Source organism: Pelophylax lessonae (assembly GCF_965119305.1).
Source record: "Pelophylax lessonae genome assembly, chromosome: 11".
NCBI lineage: Eukaryota > Metazoa > Chordata > Amphibia > Anura > Ranidae > Pelophylax > Pelophylax lessonae.
Window position 1 is genome coordinate 23,699,463 of NC_138778.1, and position 17,407 is coordinate 23,716,869.

At 42.5% G+C, this 17,407-nt stretch overlaps 1 protein-coding gene across 2 annotated transcripts in view; it reads left to right on the forward strand.

Annotated features, from left to right (window-relative positions):
* Nucleotides 1-17,407, forward strand: part of GPS1 (G protein pathway suppressor 1) — a 59,225-nt gene that overhangs the window by 16,826 nt on the left and 24,992 nt on the right. Inside the window, exons 3-6 of one of the 2 annotated variants that reach the window (XM_082272943.1) lie at nucleotides 2,481-2,671; nucleotides 5,728-5,892; nucleotides 8,096-8,231; nucleotides 9,382-9,459. In XM_082272943.1, coding sequence (XP_082129069.1) covers nucleotides 2,481-2,671; nucleotides 5,728-5,892; nucleotides 8,096-8,231; nucleotides 9,382-9,459 — 570 coding nt within the window. The remainder of the gene's footprint in view (nucleotides 1-2,480; nucleotides 2,672-5,727; nucleotides 5,893-8,095; nucleotides 8,232-9,381; nucleotides 9,460-17,407) is intronic. The other variant, XM_082272944.1, reaches the window with a different exon arrangement.

Sequence of the window (17,407 nt, forward strand, 5' to 3'; positions counted from 1 at the left end):
TGATGCATTTTTTGAGTCGCATGACCTGTGAAAAACACACTATAAGCATGTTAAAATCGCAGTAAATTATGACAAAATCGCAAGTGTTTTCAGCAGTCATAAGCACTTTTTTCCGGCACAAAGCTGAAAACCCTATTTTCAACCGATAGTTTTTGGCGCATCACTATTACTTAGTTTTGTTTTTTCGTGTTATTGTCAACGGAAACACATATTTCCAAGCCACCTAATGTGTAAGTTCACCTTTTCACAAAAAAGGAAAAGGTGAACTAACACCCAACAACCTCCCCACTCACCAGCTCCTCGCCTCTGTGGGTGATTAGCTGTCACTTCTCACGCAGCTGGTGCAGCGATTTGGGCATTTAAAAGCCCTTCTCTTTTGCCTTCTTTCCGTAGGGCTTTAGGGACGGACAGATCAGAGCTATTCTAATTGGTCACAAAGCCCTAAGGAAAGAAGAGCAGGGCTTTTAGATCCCCATCCCATGTGTGCTTAGTGACAGCTGAGGTAAGTGCAGTGGGGAGGGTATAAGGTGAACTTACACTATGCTTATGTAGAGCCAAAACCTTTTTTTTTTTTTCTTCAGTTTTGGTTACAGCCGGGAATGGTTAAATTATATGTCCAGGCATTACCCTAAAACCTTCCTCTCTCCCTCTTTTAGACCAGGGGTGCTAAATCTTTTTTTAAAGGCAAGGGCCACCTAAGTGATTGTTAACCGGTCGCAAGCCACAATAAACTTTGGGGTTTTACTGCCCCCCCCCCCCCCCCCCGAACCGCAAATCTAAACAAGCCATTACTGGCCTGAGCCCCCTCTAAGGCTCCTTCCACACGGGCTCTGCGCCTGACGGACTCCATTTTCCTCAGCGGGGATCGATCCGCCGATCCCGCTGAGCAGGCGGATGACAGCTCCGTCTCCACTTACTTTGCAGAGAAGGAGTTGTCAGAGCCCCGCTCTCCTCTATGGGAGATCGGATGAAATGGACCACCTGTCAGTTTTCGTCCGATCTTATCTGATCCTCCAGATGGATGGAAAATAGGGTTTCCATCCGTCCGGATTTCACGGACAGGATCAGATCGAATAGCAGCGGGTGTCAGCGAGATGTCTCTGCTGACATCCGCTGCTCCATAGGGCTACATGGAGCGTCCGATCAGGTACGCCTGAAAAACTGACAGGCGGACCTGATCAGAAAGCCCGTGTGAAAGGGGCCTAAGGCTGCTTTCACAATGATGTGCTGTGGTTTACCCACACTGTGTAACACAGTGCACCTGCTGCTTTCCTGCGGGTTAGCTGTGCTTTGCCATAGACTTTTATTACATCTAGCGGGTATGGTGCACTTTCTGAAAGTGAACCAAAACTGCTGCATTTAGGAGTTTTGGTGCTCTTTCAGAAAGTGCACCAAAACCCACAGGATATAATGAAGTCTATGGCTTATTGCAAATGAACCGCAGGAAAGCCGCAGGTGCACTGCACGGCAGATCAGTGTAAAAGTAGCCCAATAACTCTTTTTTAGAAGTGCTAATGTGCCCATTGCAAAAGTGCAGTGTATGTGATGTTTTATACACTGACCTTTTCCTATTCCAGCTTCTGCTGGCATTACTCTCCAGGCTACCAGAAAGGTCCCAGGAGAAGTACATTTGGTATCCAGAGGAAGCATCGGCTTATGCGGCTCCTGCTTCCTCTGCTGCCGGCATCGGCTCCATGTACTCTGATCCTCCAGGATGGTTGTTTGGCAACCTATTGATCACAATCAGGGCTTGCCGACCCTCCATCCCATAGCATGGGAATGCGCTTCCCTGGTTTTGAGGTTGTGGGCCACATCAGAGGGCTCCGCAGGCCACAGGTTGAGCACCTCTGATCTAGAGCATAACCCAGCATAATGTTTTTCTTCACCTTGTTCCTCTACTGAGAAACCGCTTTCCTCCGCGTGATACCAGGCTTGTAAAATTCTTGCTGGGGCAGCTGCTGGCGGATCATTTCTTGTGGAAAGGGAGAGAGAGAGATGGGAGCTAGGAGGGGTTCTGTAGTCCAGCAGGCAGGGCTGACAATGCTGTTTGGAATTTCACTGCAGCAAGAGCACTGTGCTGTCAGCCCTAACAGGAATTTAGAAGCTAACTAAATTTCTGCCATGTAAACCGATCTTTTTCTATACTTGCAGCCTTATTGAAGGTATACAACATAGAGAAATATGCATGTATTGTAGAGATCTGCGAGGAATAAGGAAGTAACAGGATGCATTTATCAGTGTCAAAGTACAGTGGATACAACTTTGTAAAGTCTTTTTTAAATATCTTTCAATGTAGATAACAAATTGGAAGAAACTATTACATTTCAGAAAAAAAGAATGATCTAATTATCTCCTGAAATCTACAAAAGGCAGTGTGTGGTTGGCGGCTATGTATTACTGAACATTACTCAATATCATTGCTTGTTGTTTTGCCTCATTCCATAAGCTTGGTGGTCAGAGTGTTCTTTGTGTCCCTGCAGGATCTTGAGCAGTATGCCTCCAGTTACAGTGGTCTCATGCGCATTGAGAGGTTGCAGTTTATTGCTGATCGGTGTCCACAGCTGCGTGTTGAGGCCCTGAAGATGGCCCTGTCATTTGTGCAGCGGACTTTTAATGTAGATGTTTATGAAGAGATTCATCGCAAGTTGTCAGAGGCCATCAGGTATCTGGGGTAAAAAAATAAATCATACATAAATTTGATCATGTTTTGTCTTCTGTTTTGTTCCCTTCATACTCTCACCTTCTCCTGGACTCCTTGAAACCCGCTCATACATGACTTTTGACATGACCTTATTCCTCGTTCCTTCGGAAGCCAACATTGTCCAATGCTCCCCTGTTTAGGAAGGCCCTCGCTATCCATGCATGCAATGCAGGTCTGCAGTTCCTGCTTTGTATGTGATGACATCAAAGAGTAGCAACTGGCTGGGCAGCAAAGTGAAGCAGTTTCGGGGGCTTGGGCACACAGACAATAAGAAGGCTGCAGGAGAGAGGAGTAAGGTAAGTATTTCCATAGCAGCCCAGAGTTGGGCTTTAACCCCCCCTGGCGGTATGATTCTTTTGGATTTTAGGTGCTGAAAGCGGTACCATTATTTTGCATGTAATTCTTGTGAATCAGCAGCCCAAACCAACTGTATACATTTATTATATATATATATATATATATATATATATATATATAATGTATACAGTTGGTTTGGGCTGCTCATTCACAAGAATTGCGTATATATAGATATAGATATATATATATATATATATATATATATATATATATTTACATAAAAAGTACAGTAAAACTGCAGGAAAGGGCACTGGGGGGCAATGTAATGTGATTTTATTTTATTTTGAATGGTATCAGTGTGTTTGGTGTGTTTTACATTTGAATTTGCCGCCAGTTCCACCCCCCGGCGGACGTCACGTCGCCGGAGACGGAAGCCGGGGCTCGCAGACGATCGGGAGGAAGCTCCGCCGCCGCATACCGCCCGCAGACATCGCTGGATCCCGGAGAAAAGGTAAGTAAAACCTCTACCAGGATCCAGCGATCTTCCTAGCGGTACCCCAAGTGTGGCTCGGGTTTACCGCTTTTGGCTCTGAAATCTAACCCCAAGTCACGCTCGGGAATACCGCTAGGAAGGTTAAAGAGGGACTGTCACCCAGCCATTTAGAGCAAAGAACCACCTTTTCTATAACCAACAGATGGGAACATAATCACTTTATAGTATGTTTGTTTTTTTTAGCACATTAGAGTCCATACTATTGTCATTAATGTTGTGGTATTATCATCACTATTATTATTACTCATGACAGATATTCTTATTAGGGATGCACCAAAATGAAAATTCTGGGCCAAAAATGCAGGATGCCCTTGGCCGAAAACCGAAAATGACTTTCTTCCCCCAAATGATTTTAAAATAGATAGAACGGGCATACGCCAGAAACGGGCAGCGACGTACACCTGTAGCTGCCACCCTTTCGCAGTTTATGTACTGTGACGGGTTGGCAAGTGGTTAATTTAATTACCAATGGTATTTGTATTATGCAGGATGAGGGGGTTAATGTATTGCCACTGCTGGTCACTGATGCATTAGTGACCGACCAGTGGCAAGTGTCAGTGTTAATTAACACTGGTTTCACTGATACTGGTTGCACTAATGCAGCACAAAGGGGTTAATTAACTGCCACTGGTCGGTCACTAATGCATCCGTGACCAGCAGTGGCAATACATTAACCCCCTCATGCTGCATAATACAAATACCATTGGTAACCTTGCCTCAGCCCCCCCTCCCCCCCACCTATGATTGGATTGCAATCTCCTTACTTGTTGGCACCTCCATCCTCCATGTCATAGGCAGGCAAACTCTCCGCTCCTCCTGTGTCCTTCCTTTCAAATGTACCGCCTCTGGCTGATACCTGCCTCCCGGTGATGTCACTACTATGACTATGTGTATGAATGAACTAACACACCTGGCGGGCGAGCGGCCGCTTATAGCTATTACTAAGTGAGCCCTTCACTTCCATGTCAGCGGAGATACCCGCCTGATAGGGAAGTGAAGGGCTCACTTAGTTATAGCTATTATCGGCCGCTCGCCCGCCCGTCGTGTTAGTTCATTCATACACATAGTCATAGTAGTAACATCACTGGCCGCTTGCCAGAGGCGGGACTTTTGAAAACTGCGCTGCGCCAGCGGCGGCCATCATTAATTTCGGCATCTTTAACCCATTTTCGTCCGAAAATTTTGGTTGCCGAAATTTCGGTGCACCACTAATTCTTATAGATCAGCATCTTGAGCTGGGTACACACAGTGCGAATATCGGCCAGTTTCTGCTGAACTGGTCGACATTCGGACCATGTGTACAGCTGTCTTTTTGACAAAAGCCGGTTTAAGGGCTGGCTTTTTCCGAAGGGACATGCTGGAAAACCAGTATCTGATCCGCGCTCACAGGGCGTCCCCCCTTTTAGAAGACAAAGGCACAGTAGGAGAAATCATTGCACTAACATTGCATGTGTTATCACAGTGATTTCTCAGTTCAACCCAGCGAGTTGAAGAAAAAAAAAAATGAAATGTGTGTACCGTGCATTAGATACCCAACCTATGTATATCTTATGTTATCTCACTTCCCAGCGCTGATGATCAAGAAAGTTGAGCTCCTTAAATGTGTTGGCTAGCTCTTTTGTGTTGTGACAAATATAATTTATCACTAGACTTCTTAAACCTGTGTGGTGCTCTCCTTTTATACATACTCCACTTTAAGGGCAAAGTGACAGTGTCTGCCAACCTAAACCTCCCCCGGCAAGGTATACTCAACGATCCACACTTACTGCCTTGCCACTGCAGGAGTCCACCCTGAGTAATCTCCATCACATGGGGACAGTTGCATACTTTTCCATACCCAGAATCCCCCCTTTGCTAGAACAAGTGAGGAGGTAGCAAGGAAGTGCAGATAGGTGAGTATACCTTTCTAGGTCAGGTGTGCTATCAGGAGGCACCGTCACTTTCACTCCATGAGCAGACTGCAAATTCTCTTTTTCCTGGGATTGTGAAGTGATAACTTTAATAACATTTTGTAATGATTCAGCAGCCAAGGGTCTGCTTGCCAATCCTGTATGTATGGTTTTTCTTCTGTGTCCATACCCTTTTGATGTTTCTTTTTTTTCTTAAAACATTGTCCACTCTGTCTTAGTTCTCTCTGAATCCCCTCTCTCAAACTTTTATATCTCCTTCTGTGCAGAGAGGTACAGAATGCACCGGATGCTTTGCCCGAGGGCTCGATGGACCCCCCTCCTCTGGACACAGCCTGGGTGGAGGCCACTCGCAAAAAAGCACTTCTGAAATTAGAGAAACTTGACACTGATTTAAAGAATTACAAAGGGAATTCAATTAAAGAAAGTATTAGGTAAGGATAAAACTCCTAGTAAGATTTGGTGAAATAAGAAATCAGAATAGTGAAGTTGAATTTCTTGTGGGCACAGATTTAAAACTTCTGAATAATGGGCATGAAGAGATTTTAAGTAATTGACAAATCGCAAAAAACTGCAATTTAAGCAGCGCAAAATTCTACTACAAACCACTAAAGTGCATGTGTGCAAAAAGGGGGTACATAGTAAAAAATATTATGCTTTTAGACAACAAATCCCACCTGTGCCAATATATGAAAAATACATCTATAAGATAGTGCAAATGAAAATATAAAGATATAAAGTGCTGATATATGCCCTGTGTGCGGGAGGGAGTTGGTTACATTCTACCACCTTCTTTGGAGTTGCCCCATATTGCAGGGCTTCTGGAAGCAGGTGGTGGGGTTTCTCCATGACACCATGGGCTCTCCTTTAACGCTGGCCCGAAGCCTTGCTTACTCTGAATCTTTCCGGATGCAAGTGTGGATAAATTCCACCACCCAGTTTCTGCATGAGACTTTGTTTCTCACCAGGAAGTGTATCGCACGACAATGGATGCGAGTCACCCCCTCTTTCCTTCCATGATTGGCTCAGGGAAGTCAATAATACCTTACCCTATAAGAAACTGATATATACTCACCGCGGCTGTCCATCCAAGTACAACAAAATCTGGGATAGATGGGTCCAGGCCCCAGAGACGTGTGTCTAGAACTGCACTTTGATCCATTACATTGTTTTCCTTGTATGGTATTTATGCCGATGTTACCCTAGAGCACACATGTCAAACACAAGGCCCGCGGGCCGAATCTGGCCCTCCAGGCCTTGTCAAGTGGCCCTCGCACCCTATTTTTCAGTTGGAGCATGGTGGAACCCCATTCCACCACCTCCAGCTCTAGCCCTCTGCTCCCTGCTGTCACTTTAAAGCACAGCGGCCCCCAGAAGTAACAGATCCCTGCATACACTCATGGCAGGGACAGATCTCGAGAATCTGAGTGAAAGAGCTACCTCTTTGCAAGGCGAAGCAGAGCCGCCTCCGCAGGTAGGTACAAGAGCCGGGCCTGGTAGGAGAAATGCGAGAAAGCTTCGGGGGGTTGGGTTGCATCTTGTGCGTAACGCACCCCTAAACCTTGAACTCTGTACATAATGCACTCCTGAACTCTGCACTCTGTATGTAGCGCACCCCAGATCCAACTGGCCCTTTGAGGGCAATCATACTGCTTATGCGGCCCTTTGATGAAGTTGAGTTTGACACCCCTGCCCTAGAGTATCGGTACCTACGACTAATTGTAAGCATGTTGGGTGTGTTGCCCCTGCCCTACGGGTACTGGGGCCGTCTCCCCTAGCCTTCTCCGCCATGACTGTGCAGTTGCACTGTACCCTGCCACCCTTGTTGTTGCATATGACCCGCTGTATTCCGAAGACATGCTGTTGCTTTATATTGTTTTCTTCTACAAGCACTTACGTTCCTTGTAAATGTGTTTATTTTTCTCAATAAAGACTTTTGTTTGATTTAAAAAAAAGATATAAAGTGCTTTTAGTGCTATGTGCAATGAGGGCAATAAAAGTCCAAAATCAATATAAAGTCCAACAAATTAATCCCATGTGTCAGGTGAATACAACCATGAGAATATATTCAGACCATGCAGGTAAATGCAAAGTAGTGATGGTGGGACCCTCCAGACACCTTCAAACTATAGACGAATTGGAAACTCACCAGAGGTGGTAGATCTCTGTTGCCATGTGTCAACAAGAGATCACAAAAAGATTAAAGGATCTCCAATTTTATGATCCCCTGTTCCGGACACTCTTCAGAAGGAGATTCCTGTAAGATGGTCTCAGACTAAAGAGAGAAACAGACTCCTCATAGTGTAGTAATTAGAGTAAGTTGATCCAGTTTTATTAAAAAACATTATAACAGAATTTAAAATTGCCCCATGGGCATCATCCGACATAATATGCTTAGCAGCATCAACAAGACCCGGTGTTCCTGTGATACGCAGCTGTCAAATCCTGGTTACCTGCACTTCGACTGAGAGCCGTCCCGCTCCAGGAAGTGAATAGAGCGGCATGCGTTCCAGGGCGAGTCCAAACTTAGGCAACATGAGTGTCAGCTTGATGCGTTTCGTCACTGAAAATGAAGAGATTATATTGTATGCTTTTTAGTCACTTCTCTATGTAATCACATTGATAATTTTTCTACAGGAGGGGTCATGATGATTTGGGAGATCATTACCTGGACTGTGGAGATCTTAGCAACGCTCTTAAATGCTACTCTCGAGCCCGGGACTACTGCACGAGTGCTAAACATGTCATCAATATGTGCTTGAATGTTATCAAGGTAAAACTTTGACCTCTTTCTGTGTTTTCAAAAATTGGTATAATGGGTTGATTTACTAAAACTGGAGAGTGCAAAATATGGTGCAGCTGTGTATGTTAGCCAGTCATCTTCTAACTTCAGTTGGTTCATCCCAGCTTTGACAAAAAAACAAAAACCTGGAAGCTGATTGGTTTTTATGCAGAGCTGCACCAGGTTTTGCACTCTCCAGTTTTAGTAAATCAACCCCTATGTATTAGGGCACCACATCCAAAAGTAAAATGTAACAAACGGCAAAAAAAATAAATAGGACTTTTTAGGTGCTCAGGAATGAAATAACACACTAGAAAAATAAAACTTCATTTGTTTTATTCCAAACAAAATGTTTTAAAAACATTTTAAAATGCTCCAAAAGAAATGATTGTATCACCAAATCAGGCATGGAGAAAAAAAACTCTAAATGCCACAGATTAATGCTGGCCGTACACTATACGAAAAATTGTTCAAACCCAAACGAGCACACGATCGTGCCGTCATGTAATGACCAATAAATCGTTCAATGGACATAAATTAGTTTTTGTTTGTTTTTTCCACATATCTAGTGCAAACAGTTTGAACTAGAAACACATTAATCTTTCAGTTTATCGTTCGTTTGGGAGAAAATTTCCAAACTTGTCCTTCTAATGGTCCCTTTTGTCATAAATGCTTCCCCCTGCCTGTCAGGGGTACTGTACTTTGAGCTGTGCGTAAGCAGCTATGAATAAATTTACGGCACCCGCTCTGTGTCGTGGTGAAGTGACTACCGCGTGCATGTGCAACAGTGAGATCGTTGCAGCCCGGCCATTCAAATGGCCAAATTGAGCGAACCCGGAAAGAGGACCTGGAGAAGGTAGAAGCGCTTGAGCATGGACAGCCCAGTGCTGGCAGTCATTCTTAGACAGGTAAGTCTGTCATAATGTGCTAGTATGGTCTGCATAATATCATATTATGGCATAAACCTGCAAGAGGCCTGTTTTTTTAAAAAAAATACCACTTTAACATGCCTTGGAAAATTGCTACTCAAGGATCCCACAGTGTCTGGTCAGTTGTTCCAATGGCTAGGTCTTTGGTCATGTGATCTCTGCTAAAGGAAGAGGTTCTGAACTTTGATCTTATGTGCTTTATCTTGCTATAGGTCAGTGTCTACCTCCAAAACTGGTCTCACGTTCTCAGCTATGTCAGTAAAGCAGAATCAACGCCTGAAATTGCAGAGGTAAGCTTCCCAGCATGCATTGTATGAAGTGTCTTGCTTCTTCTCTCATAGCTGTATTGAAGTGTTTGTTAGCCCGCAGCTCTCCCCTGTCCTCTTCCTCCCCCCGGCATCCTGCCTGTCAGCTTGTGACAGTGCCACTTTACTCCCCGCCCCTTCCCTTTCTGCTGCTAAATATAGGACATTATATTTATATAATCCTCTCTGCTTAATAACAGTATGTACCCCACAGTACGTGTTTTATAAAAAAAAAATATGCTGAATTGTTCTTTATTTCACAGCACCTTCTGGCACTCACGTGACTGCTTGCCTCTCTCCTTCCTGATGTCAGCGGGAGTTCTCTAGCTCCTCCCATTTTAGCTGTCAGACTGGGAGAGAAGAGAGGCAAGCAGTCACGTAAGCGCCGAAAGACGCTCTGAAATAAGGTAGAAATCGGCATATTTTTTATAAAACGCATACTGTGGGGCACATAACGTTATTAAATAGATGAGAATATGTGATCATGACCCAGTGGCTTTACAACCAATTTAAAGACCAATAGCTTGAAGGGAAATATATTTGCTGCTATTGTTGACTTCTCTTTAAAATACTAGTTGCTGGCTGTCACTGATTCAGTGGCTTTAAGACAATGATTTACTGAAGAAATAGAGACTGTGTACTTAGAGTGTATGTGAAGCTAAGCTTATTTAATGCTTGAATACATTTGTTTACTATAGACAGGCAGCTACTTTTGTCACAGCAGTCCCATTTACTAGGAAGCACTCGGTGATCAGTTTGTGTGCTGATCAGAGTTACAGGCATACCCCGCTTTTATGGGACCAGAGCATGTATGTAAAACGAAAATGTACTTAAAGTGAAGCAATACCTTTTTTCATTTCCTAGGCAAGCTGGCTGGCCACAAATGGGATATGTTGTAGTCCTGGGTCCCCTCACATTGCTCCCTAAGTTTGGTATCCCTGTCACTTATGGTTTGGGAGCAGTGCCATGTCAAGCTGACCAAGATTTCCCATAGACACCAATGTTAAAAACTGGGAGTAGTGCCATGCCAAGTTGACCAGGCTGTGTCCGTACTCGTGAGTGTACGTAAAGTGAGTGTACTTAAAATGGGGTATGCCTGTAAATTGTTCTGTCCTAATACATGTAGTCAACTTTGCTCTCATGCACAGCAATGACAGCAGGGAAGTCCCTCTCAGACCCAGTGCACATAGATGTGAAAAGTATTTCCTCGCTTTTTTTTTTTAATGCATTTTTCATTTATTCAAAGGCTCACACATTTGGTACATTACATTATTTACACTGCAGTGCAGTGAACATCTGTTACTTAGAGTAAGGTAGTTCACTTACTTGTTTCAGTCACACTAGTATGTATTGTGTACTAATGTACTGATTATGACGGTTATCAGTATTCAGCTAATGACGTAGTAAACCTTCTTAGCGGTATTCCCGAGCGTGGTTCGGGGTTGCAGAGCCAAAAGCGGTAACCCCGAGTCACACTCGGGGTAGCGCCAGAAGCATCGCTGGATCCTGTAAAAGAGGTTACTTACCTTGTCACCGGGATCCAGCGATGTGTCTCGCGGCGGATCTTCCTCCTGATCGTCTCCGTGCCCCGGCTTCTGTCTCCTGCGACATGACGTTCGCAGGGGGGTGGAACCGGCGGCAAATTCAAATGTAAAAACACGCCAAACACACTGATACCATTCAAAATAAAAAAAAATCACATTCGTTTGCCCCCCAGTGCCCTTTCCTGCAGTTTTACTGTACTGTTTATGTGTGTGTATGTGTGTATATATATATATATATATATATATATATATATATATATAGATATATAGATATATATAGATATAGATAGATAGATATATAGATATAGATAGATAGATGTAATTCTTGTGAATGAGCAGCCCAAACCAACTGTATACTATATATATATATATATATATATATATATATATATATATATATATATATATATAAAATGTATACAGTTGGTTTGGGCTGCTCATTCACAAGAATTACATGCAAAATAATGGTACCGCTTTCAGCACCTAAAATCCAAAAGAATCATACCGCCAGGGAGGTTAAGAAAGGTATCTTGGATAATTTTAACTCTATCGGTTTTAAGGATTCCCACACAGCATTGTGTGAAGTATAATAGTAATGAAAAGACAGTTTAAAAAAAAAAAAAAAAAAAAAGAACAACAAACACAGAAAACGTGAAGAAAGGATCTAAAAAAAAAAATGTGTATATAACAAACCTAAGAGGAAGTTTTTATCAATTGAGGTTGCAACTAGGATACAGAAGCCTACTTTTACGCTGTTTGATGGACTTGTTATTTGATAGCCAACATGCTTTCTGAAATGCTTTGGATATTCCGAAGTGTAGAGGCCTTCAATTTTTTTGGGGTTATATTCAGTTTAATGGCTAAAAACAGTTATGATTTTGTGAGCAAGAGTTATTTTCTCCACCTACAGTATCTCACAAGAGTGAGTACACTGCTCACATTTTTGTAAATATTTTATTATATCTTTTCATGTGACAACACTGAAGAAATGACACTTTGCTACAATGTAAAGTAGTGAGTGTACAGCTTGTATAACAGTGTAAATTTGCTGTGCCCTCAAAATAACTCAACACACAGCCATTAATGTCTAAACCGCTGGCAACAAAAGTGAGTACACCCCTAAGTGAAAATGTCCAAATTTGGCCCAATTAGCCATTTTCCCTCCCCGGTGTCATGTGACCCATTTAGTGTTACAAGGTCTCCGGTGGGAATGGGGAGTGGGTGTGATAAAATTTGGTGTTATCACTCTCACTCATACTGGTCACTGGAAGTTCAACATGGCACCTCATGGCAAAGAACTCTCTGAGGATCTGAAAAAAAGAATTGTTGCTGTACATAAAGATGGCCTAGGCTATAAGAAGTTTGCCAGGACCCTAAAATTGAGCTGCAGCACGGTGGCCAAGACCATACATCAATTTAACAGGACAGGTTCCACCGTGCTCAGCATCATACCCAGAGGTTGTCTTTAGGAAATAGACACATTAGTGCTGCCTGCATTGCTGCAGAGGTTGAAGGGGTGGGGGGGTCAGCCTGTCAGTGCTCAGACCATACGCCGCACACTGCATCAAATTGGTCTGCATTGTTGTCGTCCCAGAAGGAAGCCTCTTTTAAAGATGATGCACAAGAAAGCCTACAAACAGTTTGCTGAAGACAAGCAGACTAAGGGCATGGATTACTGGAACCATGTCCTGTGGTCTGATGAGACCAAGATAAATTTATTTGGTTCAGATGGTGTCAAGCATCTGTGGCAGCCACCAGGTGAGGGGTACAAAGACAAGTGTGTCTTGCCTACAGTCAAGCATGGTGGTGGGAGTGTCATGGTCTGGGGCTGCATGAGTGCTGCCGTCACTGGGAAGCTACAGTTCATTGAGGGAACCATGAATGCCAACATGTACTGTGACATACTGAGGCAGAGCATGATCCCCTCCCTTCAGAGACTGGGCCGCAGGGCAGTATTCCAACATAACGACTCCAAACACACCTCCAAAACGACCACTGCCTTGCTAAACAAGCTGAGGGTAAAGGTGATGGACTGACCAAGCATGTCTCCAGACCTAAACCTTATTGAGCATCTGTGGGGCTTTCTCAAATGGAAGGTGGAGGAGCGCAGGGTCTCCAACATCCACCAGCTCCGTGATGTCGTCATGGAGAAGTGGAAGAGGACTCCAGTGAAGCTCTGGTGAACTACATGCCCAAGAGGGTTAAAGCAGCGTAGGAAATTAACCGTGGTAACACAAAATATTGACACCTTGGGCCCAATTTGGACATTTTCACTTAGGGGTGTACTCACTTTTGTTGCCAGCAGTTTAGACATTAACCACTTGCTGCCCACCGCGAGTACATATACTGCGGAGGTCAGCCCCTCACAGGCAAAGTGACGCGCGTGTGCCCAGCGGACCCGATGTCCGCCGGGCACTCGCGATCGTCCGTGACAGCAGGAGAAAGGCAGGCGGCTGATGTAAACAAGCCGCCTGTCATTCTCCCGTGTATGAACAGTGATCATACAGTTCTACTATGTAGGACCGTTGATCACTGTTCCGACACTTCAAGCCACAGCCAATCACAGTAAGAATCACGCCCCTAGGGACACACACAGCCCCTCCCTCTCAAATAAAGTTAACCCCTTCACAACCAATGTCATTTTACAGTAACAGTGCATATGTATAGCACTGATTACTGTAGAAATGTCACTGGTAACCCCAAAAGTGTCAAAAATGTCAGTCAAGGGTCCGATCTGTCCGCTGCAATGTCGCAGTACCACTAAAAGAAATTGCAGATCGCCGCCATTACTTGATAACTTTTGCGCAAACCAATCAAAATACGCTTTTTGCGATTTTTTTTTTTTTTTTTTTTTTTTTACCAAACATATGTAGCATAAAACAAATCGGCCAAAAATGTTAAAAAATTTTGATTTTTACATTTTTTTGGGGGGTATTTCATATAAAAAAATTTGAAAAAATATTGTTATTTTTGCAAAATTGATGCTCTTTTTTTGTTTATAGCGCGTGATCAAAAAATCTCGCAGGTGATCAAATACCACCAAAAGAAAGCTCTGTGGGAAAAAAGGATGTCAAATTTGTTTAGGTACAGCGTCGCACGACCGCGCAATTGTCCGTTAAAGTCACGCAGTGCCGAATTGCAAAATACCCCCTGGTCAGGAAGGGGGTAAAATCTTCCAGGGCTTAAGTGGTTAATGTCTGTGTGTTGAGTTATTTTGAGGGGACAGTAAATTTACACTGTTATACAAGCTGTACACTCACTACTTTACATTGTAGCAAAGTGTCATTTCTTCAGTGTTGTCACATGAAAAGATACAATAAAATATTTACAAAAATGTGAGGGGTGTACTCACTTTTGTGAGGTACTGTATGTGTAAAAGAACTAAATCAATAGAAAGGGACAATGGTTTAGAGGTGCAAAAGATACTTTTTGAACCTATCAAACAGATATAACAAAATGCTTTCAATGGTATATATAACAGACCAAAAGAGAGCAGAAAATGAAAAAATAATTGTTAGGGTTTATATAAACATTAAGTTATGCCAGTGTGTTTTGATTTCTAAATTCCCCATCATTGCACAAAGCCACTATCCCTTCCAAAATTCAACTGCCCCAAGGAAAAAAAAATGAAAAGTCACAATTGAAACTAGTAAACAGTCAAAGCCTCGTGTTTTTTTTTTTTTTTTTTTTTCTCTTTTTTACCAATTTTTAAAAATATTGGCCCCAATTTATTTGTGAGGCCTAATAAAACTCCAAACTGGAAAATGTAAGAGCTTTTAAAATTCCACTTGACAATTCCATTTGATGGTACCTGCATTCATCTTCACATCTCCTGCTGCCTTTTGAATTTGATCTATTGTTGAATCTTTTCACGAGCAGCAGGCATCTTGGCTTTCAGTATTTAAAGTGGGCTGATCTTTTAAAACTATATACTTGACATTAATCAGTAGGGCAAGTCAGCATTACCAAAATAACACAATATTTATATCTCTATCTTGCTAGTACTAAGATGTTTTTATGATCTCTTTCTTTTGTCGCTTGCAGCTGAGGCAAAGATGACGCAGCCTCTGGCTTTCAAATGCACTGTGGGTGTTTGACATCATAAGAGATACAGAAAGCCTACTACAGTATTTCCAATTAGACAGAGCTTATGAGTTTGATTATTATTATGCAGGATTTATATAACACCGACAGTTTGCACAGTGCTTTACAAAATATAGGGAGACTGCACAGTTACAATACCATTCAAGACAAGAGGGCTAGGAGGGCCCTGCTCCTGAGAGCTTACAATCTAAGGATCAGCATAAAGCGAAGCCTGTTCATGCAATGAGCATATAGGGCTGCCACCATAAACATACATTATATCGCATAAACATCTGGAAAATTGTGGCGCTAAACTGTATATCGAAAATATTGTTAAAAAGAGTCAACCTTATGTACTGCACTTTACTTTTGTTTTTTTCTTGGTTTACGTTTATTAGTTTAATGTACACTTTGTACTATATACATACCAGAATTAATGTATTTTTTTCATTTTGTCTTGACATCAATGCATGTGGTAGAGCTGCACGATTAATCGTTAAACGATTGTGATCTCAATTCAACCTCCCACACGATCTTAATCCAGCATTTCCACAATTCATGTAACAAGTGCAGAGCAGTTCCCTGCTCACAGCCGTCAAAAAAAAAAAAAAGGAAAAAAAAGCAGCTGGCAATGTTTATCAACAACATTGCTGAGTGCCGGGTCACACTTGTGCGATGCGGGAAGGCTGCGAATTCGCAGCCTTTTCCCGCATCGCAAACGCACCCCGGGCAGTTCACACTGCCATATGTGATATGCTGGGGGTGTCAATGAAATGTTAACGACACCCCCAGTTTGATCGCATATTGCAGTGCGATTTGACAGCTCGCACAGGATCGGATCGCACAAGTGTGAACCACTGTGCGATCCGATCCTGATGCGGCTGAAAAAATGCCTCATGTGCGACTTTTGTGCGGGTGTAGTGCGAATTTAGCCATACAAAGTGTATGGCTGAATTCGCACTGCACATCCGATCGTATGTAATGAAGGAGCAGTGCGCTCCGATATTACATGCGATCACCGCACACGCGGAAGTGTGAACCGGCACTGAAAGAGAGATAAAAAGAAACATTGTATCTTTCTGTTCATTTACAGATCAAAGGGATGAACTTCGTTCTGTAAATGAAGTCAGTTAAAAGCCCCCTTGTATTTTTGTTTTTGATTTTTTTATTAAATTGTTCCTCTGTTAAACCCCTTATTAAGCCTTGATTTACTCTAATTAGCCTTATTAACTCCTTATTCTCCTTCTCCATTTCATTATTCTTTTCCTGATGATTTTTTTTTTTTTTTATTTGCTTCTATTTTATAAACTATTATTAATTAAAAAACATTGGTTTGCTTTGTTAAATAATATTTTTACACCTAAATATTTATAAGTTTCACATATAAAAAAAAAACGCAAAATTAAAAAAATATATATTTTATTAAATTTATAAAATAACTTTTCAAGTCTTTATACCATTGCTGACAGCTGAAGTGTAAACAGAAAATTTGCAGTAGGTATCAGTAATTGGTATCGGCGAGTACTAAAAAAAATAACACCCAAATATAACTTAAGGGTCTTTTTTTTTTTTTTTCTTTACACATTACATTAGTTTTCATTACATTTCTTGATCTCTTGGGGCACTATTACTCCCACAGGTATGAGGCACTGACAGCAGGGATGAACCATAATTCCTTCCACTGACACCAACATGGGACACTTTTTCTTCCCCTGAAACCAATATTGAAAACTTTTTCTCCTACTGACACCAAAAATGGGGCATAATTCCTCAGACTGATATAAATGATGGAATACTTAATCCCAGTGACACCAATAATGGGGCACTATTGCTCCCAGTGACACCAATAATGGGGCACTATTCCTCCCAGTGACACCAATAATGGGGCACTATTCCTCCCAGCGACACCAATAATGGGACATTATTCCTCCCAGTGACACCAATAATGGGACATTATTCCTCCCACTGACACCAATGATGGGGCACTATTCCTCCCACTGACACCAATAATGGAGCACTATTCCTTCCACTGACACCAATGATGGGGCACTATTCCTCCCAGTGACGCCAATAATGGGGCACTATTCCTCCCACTGACCCCAAAGATGGGACACAATTCCTCCCACTTCTATTTTGGAACTGACCTAAATATGATGCTTGATTCATGTGTCTGACCCTGAAATCTGAGCTGGTATTAACATCAGAGCATTAAAATAGAATTAAGGGCAAAACTTTTTTGGGGGGATAAAGTGGGGAGGGATTAGAATACCTGTCCATTTATTACTGTCTATCCTCTTGTTAGGTAG